This window comes from Protopterus annectens, chromosome 5.part0 (genome assembly GCF_019279795.1).
Source record: "Protopterus annectens isolate FY-2018-M chromosome 5.part0, PAN1.0, whole genome shotgun sequence".
Taxonomy (NCBI): domain Eukaryota; kingdom Metazoa; phylum Chordata; order Ceratodontiformes; family Protopteridae; genus Protopterus; species Protopterus annectens.
Genome location: NC_056735.1, coordinates 1,479,971,113 through 1,479,984,547, shown reverse-complemented (window position 1 = coordinate 1,479,984,547; position 13,435 = coordinate 1,479,971,113). Strand labels below are relative to the sequence as shown.

The following is a 13,435-nucleotide window of genomic DNA, read 5'->3' as shown; positions in this document are numbered from 1 at the left end:
ACTGCGGGTAGCCTGCCAGCAGGATAACCCAAGTGTAATGACTGTAACAGTGAATACACTCTAACATCTACATTTATGGTAGGTACACAACTGTACTTTTTCTTCCCTAATTTTTCTAACAAGGCAGAGTACAAATTTCACCAACTGGACGTGCATAGACAATTGCGTTTTTAACTTAACAGAACTAAGAATTTCAGAAGGTTGGATCAATTGTTTCCTTTTCAGATAACAAGGAAGGGCCTTCCAGTTTCTAAAGTCACATTGTCTCACTGGATTTCCAGCTGCATTTCCTTTGTCTATACAGCCAAGTGGCAAAGATCTTCCCTTCAAGGTAAAAGCTTATTCTGCCAGGTCTGTCTACCTCTGTAGCTTTTCCGGCAAAAATTCCAATAGATATCTGTGCAGCAGCAACATGGGCTTCACCTCATGCATTCATTACTGACTACAAATTGGATATGGCTTCCAGGAACAGGTCTTCCTTTGGTTCCACAGTACTCCGGAGCATTTTCCAATGAGCCACCCAAGATGGTGCTGGGGACGCTGTCCCAAGTGTAAGAATGAAGGCAAGATAGGACTATTAAACATAAAGACGTTATGTACTTGCCATAACGTTCGAGGTTTTGTAGTCCATCTCGCCCTTCATTCTTACTAACCCTCCCTCTTGCCCCCTCCTTGGACCTGCGGGTAGAGTGACTACTGCATTATGGTTATGTTGGGTCTTTTCGACATGGTTTGTTCTTTGTCTCCATATGTTTCTCCTTGCAACAAACAAGGTCTGGGTTATGTTAGTGATGCAGCATGGGATACCGCATATCAATGAGCCAACCAGAAGTTTTGGAGCTAGAGTGGCTGAGTCGGAGCAGAGGTTCGGCTCCGATCTCAAGTGTAAGAATAAAGGACGAGATGGACTACAAACATCTAACGGTTATGGTAAGTACATAACTTTTTTTCTTTTCTGATTCCTACTACTGAATTCACATCTTTCACACCAACTATTTTCATTACTTCCAAAATCTGCTTTCATTATATTCCCGTCTAGGTCCCCTGATGCATCCTTTGTATTGCAAATAAAGCTCCAGTCCCTGCCTACAAGTAATACTCCCTGCTGAAAGCCAAATTTTCTTAAGCGCCATAATAGTTTGATCCTCTGCTGGGGGTGCCTTCTGTGCGGAGTGTGCATGTCCTCCCTGTGGTCGTGTGGGTTTCCTCGGGGTGCTCCAGTTTCCTCCCACATCCCAAAGACATGCTGTAGGTGGATTGGACACTCTAAATTGGCCCTAGGTGTGAGTGCGTGCATGTGTGTGCCTTCTGTGTAAGGTTGGGCGCCAGGCTGGCAACTCGACACTCAAACTCCACTGCCAGTCATGAGCGGACAGGTGATCTGCTGTGGCGACCCCTAACCAGGGAAAAGCCGAAAGAAGGTAGAAAATAAAGTTACACCAACTTTGTCTTCCCTTGCCAGTAGTACCTTTAGTACCACAAATCTAATTTTGTTTAATTTGAATCCATGTAGCAATTAACATTGCTCCCCTTTTCCTTTTGTCCCTGATATTTTACTGAATATCTATCCTGAAATCTTTTGTCAAATTCACAAGGTCATTTCTTTCCGAATGTCTCCTGCACCATTGCCATTTGCATTCTTCATTTCTTCCACACTTTCTTGCCTGTACCTGTAAGTCCATATATGTTCCAGGATAATATGGATAGAGTAACCATTATGATAAGGTATTCTCACTTATTCCATGTGACCGTTTTTTTAATTTGCATTTCCAGTGTTTGTTTCATACAGTTTGGCAGGCTGACAGTTTTAACCTAGGTCACATTTTTCAAAACTTTGTTTTAATGAAAACCCTTAAACAAAACTGAATACACAACATCTCCATCCACCATTTAACTTGGCACAAGCACAAACGTTTATCCTATGTAGGAAGAATTTCCCCAAATCTACAGCTGCACCCATAGGCATTAACTAACCTAAAATTAAGGTGACCCATGCTAAAGCACATGCTACAGTCTGTGCTCCCACTTATATGAATTTCTGTTCTCTCTTCCCCTGCTAGATGTGAAAAATGGCTTGTATGCTTTAGAAAATAACTTCGCCCCAAGAAAAAGCACAGTGGCTATTAACATTAAACAGTTCTATGAAATGCATTAAAGTATTAAGGTTGCAATCTTATTCACTTCCTTAAATCCTAACTTTTTCATTGAGCTGCTTGCAATTGTATCTTTAAATGTTGCATTTCCCTCCACAAAAAAGCTCCCAACTCTCTAAATTAATTGCTTTCACCTGCAAGCCAGTCGTCTGTACTCTGCAATACATTTTTGTAAATTTTAACTCTGAACAGAATGTACTGATGCCTTCAGCTGCAGACATGACCTACTGAACATTTGTTTCATGGAGGGGGTGAATATATTTGCAGCTGTGAGAAACTTGGCATCTTTCATGGCTTATCATTTTCTTATTTTTCAAGTCTTCTTGCTTAGTTTAAGCCAAAAAAGGCATTAATCTGGGTATTTGCCTTTGTAAAAAGAGAACATATCTTGAGTATAATAATGCACTTCACACACCATCCACACACCAGCAGCCTAAGATTCCAGTATGTTAACTTTAAACTTTGCTTTTGTCAGAATTTCTTCTCTTTGTACTATAAAGCCTGTATTTCTTACAAGTATTTTAATGCCTTTTAACACCTAGAGCAGTTGCTGAAACCTGCCCAGTTTAAATACCCCCGATTTACTTACTACACAACTGCTTTGCTATATACAACTATTTGTCATGAAATGCTTTGAGTACTAAGAATAGTTTCACCCCCCGCTGTCCTAAACATGACTGGCATGCTTTGCAGTGCAGCCACAAGTTTAAGAAAGTCAGCAAATGTCCAGTGTTTTCAGACAGTCATACTTCGCAAATGCAATTGATGCTTTGGTCTCCTGTTTGTTCACTGTTTTTGTCTATTTGCCTCCATCTCCCAACATACGACTGTGATTCAAGTCCAAGGTACTCATGATTCTTTTAGTCAACTCCTGTGCTTTTTTTTCTCTCAAGCATTTTCCTCTAGAACAGTGGACATAGTTTTGCTGGAAAAGTCTCTCTGAAGCTTACTGTCAGAGTAAGCAGAGTCCACTTCTGCTTGCTGGTTCACTTTTTGTTGGATAAACTTTCTGCTTGGCTAGTTCTACATCAAAAATGACTCCAGGAAAATAATCTGAAGATATCGAAGTACAACAGCTTGAATCTCAAACCGCCTCTCTGGATTCTGTGATTGTTGGTATGTGTTCCTCTTCTGCCTGGTGTACTGAGTAATCATTTTCTACAAACTCTCTACGGTCTCCAATTTTAATACTTTTTCCCTTCTGCCACAGTTTGTAAGGATCAGCTTTCTGGTGTGATTGCATCCTTAATACAGTTCATGACTGCTTCCTCATGGCTAGCTTTGGAGCACACATCCTTTCAGTTAATGACTCCTGCTGTGAAACACCAGTCCAGTTACTTGTGTTTTCCAAAAAATGAAATCTTTTCTATGTTCTGTGGTACAGCAGAAAATTTCAGGTTTTCCCTGTTAGCTCAGTGTTCCAAGTGTACTTAAACAACTCTTATTAAAGTTTCCTACTTGAACAACTTTTTCTTCATTTCATCCTGTTTTTTTGCTGTTTTATCCATTCATCTGAACAGTTAAAGCATCTATTTTTCCAGACTTGGGTTTATATATTTTTTCAGTTTTATTTATTTTAATAGCCTCTGAGTATATTTGATTTATTTGTATGTTACTGGAATATATCTCTTGATCCAAAGCTGAAGCTTGAACTGCTTTTTGCTGAACAGCTGCAGAATCCATCCCAGACACTGTTCTCCACCTTATTTTATTTTACATATTTCTTTGGTGACATACAGGCAGTATACTTAATGGCACTTTTTCTCCAATTTTTTTCACACTGGGAGCGCTGAAGTTAAGCGTTTGATTAGTGAGCAGCAGTCTTGGAAGTCCCCTCTGTATGGACATTGCTCAGAAACTGGGGGTCATTATCAACGCTCCATCCTGAAAACTTTATGGCTGATTGTGATGACTAGTAGGCAAGCCACACCCATAGGCTTTTTTCCAAGTGTAAAAGTAATAGCAAAATTTAGTCACCCTTTACTATCAGAGAGGGACTAGAATGTAACCAAACTGGAGTGCACTTTAGTTGGTCTTTGGCCTTCTAGTACCTGTAGGACCTTATAAATCAGAATAGTCTTACCTTAGTGAAGCTGCAGGAGTTTGCAGTCTCATTCTGCCTCCCTTGGGATCTGTTTTTGTTCCCTGTTGCTAGTAAAGCAGTCAAGGAGCCTTGAATCTGAGGCTCCCAAGAATGTAATCTCTTCACCATAGGATATCACCTGTGTGCTAGAGGAGCTAATTTTACCACATTCTGCTCCAGCAGCTTCTGCACCCCTCAAATACTTGACGTAGGAAAGTACCATTTTATGGCCCATTACATGTCCCAGGTTTTCAAAACTGCAGGGACTGATGTGCAGGCAGCCCTTTCTCATGTTTCATAGGTAAGGGGTAATTTTTATCACTGTTGCTTTCATGCTCTAAGGGGTGACTTTGTAAAATTGGAACATTAACCTGTGTTGTCTTAAACCCAAGAACACTGGAAAGGATCTTGCATTCCAAGTATGTGCATAGACCACTGAGATTTTACCTTGAAAGACACTAGTAAAAATACAGCATATAGTCACTAGTTCTCAAGTAACAATAAGTCAGTTTTTCTGAATTGAAGCATTTAGTATATCATTCTGTTTGACAGCATCAGTTATTTCCTCAGAGTGAGACCGTATCAACACATCTGTTGCCCATGTTTCTAATTTAATTTGAAAAGATACTAGCACAAAGGAAATCTGATATGCTTAGCATTTGCGAAAGGTAAAGGGGACATGCCTGTTTTGCATAACTCTAAATATTAGTCTTGCTACATCCTTTCTTTTTCCATGGCAGCACTTATGATATGCTAGAGGTTACTTCATGAGCTGCAGCAGCCACAGCTGCCTTTCTTATTGGGTTCAGCACCAGGCCATCCCATAAGTAGATACCTGGTAATCTGTTCACACCATTTGGAAGCCATGCAACTTGGACATGACATCTAGAGCCAGTGCAAGATTTGTTGTGGCCATATGGCCATACTGCATCTTTTACAAATCTCCTCTCTGAGCCAGGCACTGACTGACTGGTCTGTATGCTCTGGGAATCAAGTGCTGTCAGTAAAATAGTGAATAGCTTGAATATAATGGATATTAATAACTTATAGTTGTACATGTCGGAGTATGTTATAGTAATGTCTGTCCCCCCTGTCTTCCTTTGGGCATTCTGCAAATGGAGTGGGTCCTTTATCACCTCTGTCCTTCCCACACTATTGCCTCTACAGGGCAATCCCCATCCTCAAGGATACCTAGAATCTAGCGCTAGATCTTTGGAGTCCTTATAGTTTGGCTGACATTCCAGGGGCATATGGCACTTGGGCATCTTATGCTTTAATTTCCAGCCAGGCTTTTCATTGCCAGTGCAAGAAAGGGCTAAAGGTGGTGTAAGCAGAAATCCCACTATCACAAATGGTGGTCCCCAATTTAGAAGGAAGCTAAGTTCTGGAGAGCGAATAGTAAAGATAATAAAAATTGGAGTGTGTATCAAATGTCATCACTACTGCCACTATGACCTAGCTCTCCTCCACTGTTGTTTTTATAGTAGTTTGCTTAAGCAGCTGTACTTTTGGTGAGGTGCTGACAGAATTCATTCTGCAGTACAGTCTGAAGAGTCAGGGCATGTGAAATTTAATCGTAGCACAAACTGAATTTGTGCTATGTAAATATGAACAGCACACCTTCTGTGGCTACTGTTTCATGTTAGAATTTATTCTCTTATTGGGTGTTTGTGCTTTTCTGCACTTTTATAATTGTCATAATGCTATGCCTTCAGGTACTGTGAAGTTTTGGGTGATACTGACATTGTTTAAAGCTCGTCTTGCTTGATATTTTTAATCCAAAAAGTGTGGCCAAAGTTCATGTTTGTCTTTCCATTTTTAGCTGACTGGAAGTACAGGCATGCAGGCCTTATGGCTCTATCTGCAATTGGAGAAGGCTGCCACCAACAAATGGAAGGCATTTTGAATGAAATAGTCAATTTAGTTTTGTTGTTCCTCCAGGATCCAGTAAGTGTAAATACTTTTTTAATCACCACCAAAAAAGCTAAATACATTTTTTACTTGCTGTTTTTGCATATATGATCAAACTGCATTTTTAGTGTAGGATATTAATACAGAACAAAAAGTTGTCTAGATGCTTTATTTTGATGAAAGGCTGCAGCAGGAATCTTGCTTTAAAAGATCAGTCACCTTGAGTGTCTTCATGATCTGAATAATTGAGCTGCTTTTAAGCAATGAAAGATGAATCCTAAATATGTGAATAAGTATCACTGACACCCATGTAAGGTGTACAGAACAGTGGTGCAACCAGTACTACTGTATGGTACAGAAACCTGAGCAGTAAAAGCAGAGCATTTGAGGAAGATAGAGGTTAAGTTCCTCAGGAGGGTGGTAGGGTATAGACCAAAAAACCAGCTGCAAAACGTGGAGCAAGTAACACAAACTTGTAGGAAAAACCACCTTTAATAAAGCAAAGCTTTCGGGCAGAACCCTTCTTCAATACTAATACAATCAAGTCTGCATACTAGAAGCTTATATACAGGTCTAGAAGTCACATGATTAGCAGCCAAGAGTCATGTGACGAACAAGTCTTAAAGTGCAAACAACATAATAAAACTTTTAAAAAAATCAATTAATAATATTACATAATCTAGTTAAAATTGGTTTTAAACTGACTTTGCTGTTAATTCCTGGATGTGAATCAGCAGCTAGTCTTAAAATCCATTCAAATTCCTTAGTCTCAAGGAGATTATTCAAATCTCCACCTCTGGCACTAGGACAATTAAAATCAGTAACTCTAAACTTAAAAGAATGTTCAGAGCCATGAATATTGATATGCTTATATAGTGCATTATTTTCACAACACCGTCTGATTTCTGAATTATGATCAATAACACGATCTTTCAGCTTACGAATAGTTTTTCCTACATAGAACGAAGTGCAGGATTTACATGTAGCCAAATAGATAACACCTGAAGTGTTACAAGTAGCTGAAATTTTAAAATTGAATACTTGACCAGTGCTAGGGTGTGTGAAAATGTCACTACCATTACCAAACATCTGTGCACAGGCAATACAGTTAAAACATTGAAAAGTTCCATGCTTAGTAGCCAACGTCATAGGCTTAGGTTTATAAAAATCTTTATAACACAAAAAGCTTTTCATAGTCTTCATATTTCTATAGGAGAAGCATGGCTTATCACCTACAATAGCTTTCATTTCATCTGAAGCTAATAAAATTATCCAATTTCTTGAGATAATTTGTTTAACCAGGTGACTTCTATTAAAAGTAGTCATATCTAACTGAAGTCATCTCTTTATTGCTGTTATTATTTTTCTGGGATGTAGTTAACAAAATATCCTGCCCTTGATTAAAGCTGATGGGTTTCAAATAAGTCTTCCTAGCCTCTAAAATATCAATTCTTGACTTATTAAGTAGGTGGGCATCATAGCCACTTGAGGTAAATTCCATGATCAAATCATCCAGTTGTAACTTGAATACATCATCATCTGTGTTGAGCCTACTTGTCCTAATAAATTGTGATTTTACCACACTTCTGAAAATGTGGAGCGTGCATACTACTGTAATGTAAATATTTACAACAGCTAACTTCCTTCTTATATACAGAAGTATTAAGAATTCCATCATTCAGCTGGATTTTTAAATCCAAGTAACACATAGTATTTTCAGAAACTTGCATTTTAAATTTCAAATAATCAGTTGTGGAGTTCAAATAGTCAACAAAAACATCCAGATCATGAAGTGTACCATTCCAAACAATTAAACAGTCATCAACAAATCTTTGATAAAAACTAATATAGGTAGAAAGATTCCTATTACTATACAGATGTTTATGTTCCCATTGGTAAAGGACTAGGTTAGCGTATGTGTTGGCCACTGAGGTACCCATAGCAATTCCTGTTAACTGTAAATATAAAGTTTCGTTAAACATAAAAATATTATTTTTCAAAACAACATCCATAAGACAGCAAATGTTGTCAATGGATTTGAAATCAGGGTTAGGTTGTGTTATTAAAAATTCCCTCGGGAGCTCAAGTCCGGCATCATTAGGAATGACGGTAAATAAGGATACGATATCCAAGCTAACTAAATGTCTTTTAGTTTTTATATCAGGCTCATTTCTAGTATACCATTGCTGTAACTTGGATAACAAATCATGTGTATCTTTCAGGATGGTATTACAATTAAGTAGATGTGGTTGTAACTGTTTGTGCAAGTAAACTGAAACCGGTTCTGTAATCCAGCCTCCACCTGAGACGATAGGTCTCATTGGTGGGTTATCCATAGACTTATGTATTTTTGGGATACCATACAGTTGAGGTATCAAAGGACAAGGTACAGTTAGAAAATGAAACAAATCAAGGTCGATGTCACCATTAAGCTGAAGTTCAAATATTACCATGTTGACATAACTCACACATTTCTTTACATCTGCATGTGTAACTATTTTAAATGCATTCTCATCATTCAAAAGTAGAGGAACAGCTGAAAAATACTTGTCTCTGTCCATAATAACAGGCATACCACCTTTGTCCGCTTGCTTTATTACAATGTCATTATTATTTTGTAGACTTTTTAATGCTTCATACTCTGCAAAAGTCAGATTAAAGTTCTTATTCCTCATGGGCCGTAGGTATAGTTCTCTTATTTGTAGTTCACACGCATCATGAAATGCATTCAATATGGGTGCATTAAGTGGAATAAAAGTACTTTGTCGTTTTAGACAGTCTCCCATTGAGTTAGATTTACCAAACATTAGTTTTAAACTCAAGTTACGAACAAAGAACTTTAAATCAGTTAAAGCAGACACAACATTATCACTACAGGATGGTATAAATTTAAATCCTTTGTCTAAAAGAGAGATGAGCAGGATTTAACTCAAAAGATGATAAATTTAATGCCACAACTACTTGCGACTTACTTTGTTGAGTCCTAAAGGGCTCTCATTTTTACGTTTGTTTGTTATGGTTGCTTGTGTTGCATACGACCTTGCAGGTGAACCTCTAGACCTGGGTGATCTATTCACGACTGTTTCAGCGTGCTCCAGTTGGAATCGTTTATTAGTTAAATTTAAAGTTAGTTGTGTCTTTTTAATAGTCCTAGCGTTCGTATTCACATTCAGGTTGCCATCACGCTTGTTCTTACTTCCTATAGGCGCGCATGCGCTTTGGGATGAGGAACATGATACCAAAAGGCCAGGCTCATTCGTAACTGGTGCAGGGGGAGTTTCAGATGTCAAGGGTGTAGTGGGCGGATTATTATTTAAAGAAATGTCAAAAGTATCCAGGGAATCAAGTCCTTCTCTTGCAGGAACTTTATGGTAAGCAGTAGTATGAGGATTCTCAGTTCTGGGCCAAGAGAAGATATTCCCTCTTTGGAAGTCACCTATGCATTGGAGCTTCCGTTTTTTGGTAGCTTCCATCCTGACCTCAAAAGCTTGAATCCTATCAAGCATTTGCTGGTATACAGGTGTAACTTTAGGAAATACAGTCAATTCTAAAATAGTACTCTCAAGTGAAAAAATTTCACGCTTGTACTCTTCCTCAATTTGTAAAATTTGTAGAAAGAAAATCTGGTGAAGATTTGAAGCAGGAAGAAGGCAAGAGAAAAGGGTGTCAGAGGTGGATGGGTTGTGTGAGAAGACCTAGGACAGTCAATTGTCGACTGTAGGAGTGTAGCATTGAATAGAGATGGTGACAACAGTCAATCCCCATGTAGAAAATGGGGGGTGATGCCCAGAATCTACTTGCACAGTGTGAAAATATGGCCGTCATGACCCAGAATGTATTGAGGGATTGTATGCTTTACTAAGATCTGTGTTGGGGAGCAGTGAAAGATTTAAAGGATATAATAGTATGGTATAAAAGATTAGTGTTGCTTTTTAAATGATGCAAGAAGAATATAGCTTTAACACTGAAAATCCTCTGGTTCCTTGGAGTCTGATTGTTTCTCCAGTTGCCATCATTAATCAAAAACTTGGACAGTCTTTGAGATGTGTACATGCTGCTTCAGATTTTAGTATGTGAATGTGTCCCACAAGCTTCTGAGGTTTTGCACTTCTCACGCAAGATCACGATGCTTGCTATCTCCATTAAAGTCTTGGGTGTTCGGATGTGTAACTATAAGCACACTGCTTATGAAACATGGTCTGCGCTAGTGTTTGCCTCACTAAGGAGTATAACTTGGGGTGCAGCTACAAGTGCTGTCTGTTTAATCATGTTACTTAAATGCATTGTATAAAGAAGCTTGTGGCATATTTTGCGTCTGAAAAAAGTTGGCCATTGAGAGCTGTACGGTAACTGGGAGAGTCCTCTATCCCTTAGCATTTCACAGTGACTTGCACCTCTGGTACAGTTTGAGATGTTCCCTTTCAGAAGTCAAGTCCCTGGGTGTTCAGCTCTGGCATATCCAAGTATTGAACTGTTCAGGTGGTGAGGACTGTAGTCCACACTGGTTTTAGAGGATACTAAAGGTGTGTATCCTAGCTCACACCCTGTTTGACGTATCGGTTTCTTGGTGGGGATTGTTGTATTCATCGTTGTAATTAGACCTTCCATTTTCCCTCCCACCCTCCAAAGCATTACTTCAGATGTTTAATCCCACCAAGATGAAGTGGCAAGGAGAAAAATACAGCCATCCGAGAGGTCCCAGTAAGCCAGAGGGTCAGGAATCTGCTCAAAATTCTATTTTACCCAAAAAGAACAAGAACATCAAGAAAATTCTAGATTTCAACAGCCTAAACCAATTTAAGATTGCATGCAGAATGGTCACTTTGCAATTGGTGGGGCTCCATAGTCCTCCAAGATGCTCATCTCCACACAAATTGCCAAGCATACCAGGAGATGTCTTTACTTCTGACTAGGTGCCGATTAGTATTTCAGAGCCCTGTTTAACCTTTGTTTACCAGGAAAGTCCAACTTGGAACAAAGCCAGTTTTCAGAGGAGGCCCCGGGGGAAAATTCTCCAGATGCATGTCTACATGTAACGTGGGAGGACGCACGAGCACCTGGTGGAAACCCACACGGACGCAGGGAGGACTTGACTCCACACAGAAGGCACCTCAGCCCAGAATCAAACTAGACAGCCTCTTGCTGTGAGGTGACAATGCAACCGCTGCACCACTGTGCCATCCATGGATGTAATTTTAGTGAAAGCCTTCAAACAGACTGACCAGCCGTGGGCCTTGTATGACCTCACAGTTGGTACTTCAGTGATGCATCAGCAAGCAGATGGGAAGGATGGCACTTGCACCTCTGGAGGCGTAGTGTTTGCCCCAGGAGTTGAGACTAACAAAGTATCTTGCATCCCTTTTCAGGAGCATGTCCTGACAGACCAAACTAATACAGCAAATGAATGTTTAACAGGGATTTTTCTGGAGTTGAACCACAGTTGGGTTATACCAAATATTTGCTTTTCCAGAGAACAGATCACTGAACAACTTTGCACCAGGGCATCAACTTCTAGCAAGAATAGCATATGGCTTCCCAAACTGGGTGGATACATTTTCTTCTCACATCTTTTTCTTGTACCTATTCTGTGAAATATGAAAGATGGAGCTTGTCAGAAGTGACCCTTATAGATTCATTGGTAGGTACTAGGCTATCTGCCCGAAGGCATTTATAAGCCTAGCCAGAATGTGTTGGCTTTCGCCACCCTCTTAGATTAGTTCCCTGTGCCTCTCCAGCAGAGCTACTGAAGTGATCCCTTGGGTAAACTTTCCGTTTCCCATCCATTTCTTCTCACCTCTTTTTCTTGTACCTATTCTGTGAAATATGAAAGATGGAGCTTGTCAGAAGTGCCCCTTATAGGTTCATAGGTAGGTAATAGGCTATCTGCCCGAAGGCATTTATAAGCCTAGCCAGAATGTGTTGGCTTTCGCCACCCCCTTAGATTAAGATTAATTCCCTGTGCCTCTGTCCAGCAAGAGCCACTGAAGTGATCCCTGGGGTTTCCCATCCACTCGTCAAGGTTTCTCTCGAGTGTTAGCAAGGAGTTCTGCCTAATGTAGATTGGAATCTTGTTCCAAAGCATGTGAAGTCTCTGGGACAGGAATCTATCCCTCCAGCACGTCCTATTTATTACTGTGGTGAGGTTTAGATCCCTATAGCATGTGGCTCGAGGGGATAAGCTTTTCTTTAGGTGGAGCATGTCCATCAGTTTTGGGTTGGATATGGCCTTGTATGTCAGGACGAGATCATCTCTGAGTAGGCAGTATGCAACAGAGTACAGCTGGGGTTTCTTCAGTCGAGCTGCATAGGGCATCTGAGGCCAGTGATCCTCTTGGTGAAGTACTTCTGTGGTCTTTCCAGCTGTTGCAGGTGTCTTGTAAGATGCATCCCAAATGGGGAGTTGTAATCTGATGGCTCTGATGAGCGATGAGTTGAGGGGCACAATGACCTCTGTTGATCTGGATGCGAACCCTTTTGTGATGAGGTGGGACATGTAGAAGGATTTTCTAACCACTTTGGCAATGTGATTATCAAAGGAGAGATTGCAAACTACTTGGGTCCCCAGATCCCTTATTACATCTTCCGTATTTAGGGGACTACCACCTATGTAGTAGTTTGTGGGTACTTTGTTTTTTCCAAAGGGGATGACTGTGCACTTTATGGCATTTAGCTTGAGGCCATGATTTTGACACCATGTATCCGTCTCAGTGAGACCCTTTTGGAGGATGTCTGTCAGCCGGAGAGTCAGTTATAGCCCCTAGTTTGCAGTAGTCTGCGAATTTGGTCAGCCATAGTCGTCCTTTGCTTGCCTGTACCTCTGAGAAGTATATGCCGAATAGGAGGGGTCCTAGGACTGAGCCCTGGGGAATGCCACTTGTAACCGGTTTGGAGTCTGACCTAGCTCCCGCAAATCTTACCATGTGGGTTCTGTCCGTGAGCCAGTTGGTAACCCATCTTGTGACCTAGGGATTTATGTTCAAGCTGGTGAGCTTGTCTATAATACCAGAATGGGGAATGGTGTTGAAGACCTTTGCCAGGTCACTGTCTCAAAGTCCACCAGGTTTAGGAGGCATGATCTGCCCTTAAAGCCGAAATAGGTAGGGTCCAGTGTTTGGAGGTTCCCAATGTCTCTGTTAATGAGTTCCATGATGATGTGCTCCATAGCCTTGCAGACCAAGCTAGTCAGGCTTATAGGGTGATAATTCCCAGGGTCTGTTGTGGCTCCACCTTTATGGAGCGGAATAACCGTTGCTTTGTGCCACTATGGGTGCATAACCTGTGGAGAGGC

General features: G+C 40.4%; 1 protein-coding gene across 1 annotated transcript in view; it reads left to right on the top strand.

Annotated features, from left to right (window-relative positions):
- The window catches only part of IPO5 (importin 5), a 1,405,185-nt gene that overhangs the window by 800,028 nt on the left and 591,722 nt on the right, over window positions 1–13,435 (top strand). Inside the window, exon 11 of the mRNA XM_044071309.1 lies at window positions 6,059–6,183. Within this exon, the coding sequence (XP_043927244.1) occupies window positions 6,059–6,183 (125 nt within the window). The remainder of the gene's footprint in view (window positions 1–6,058; window positions 6,184–13,435) is intronic.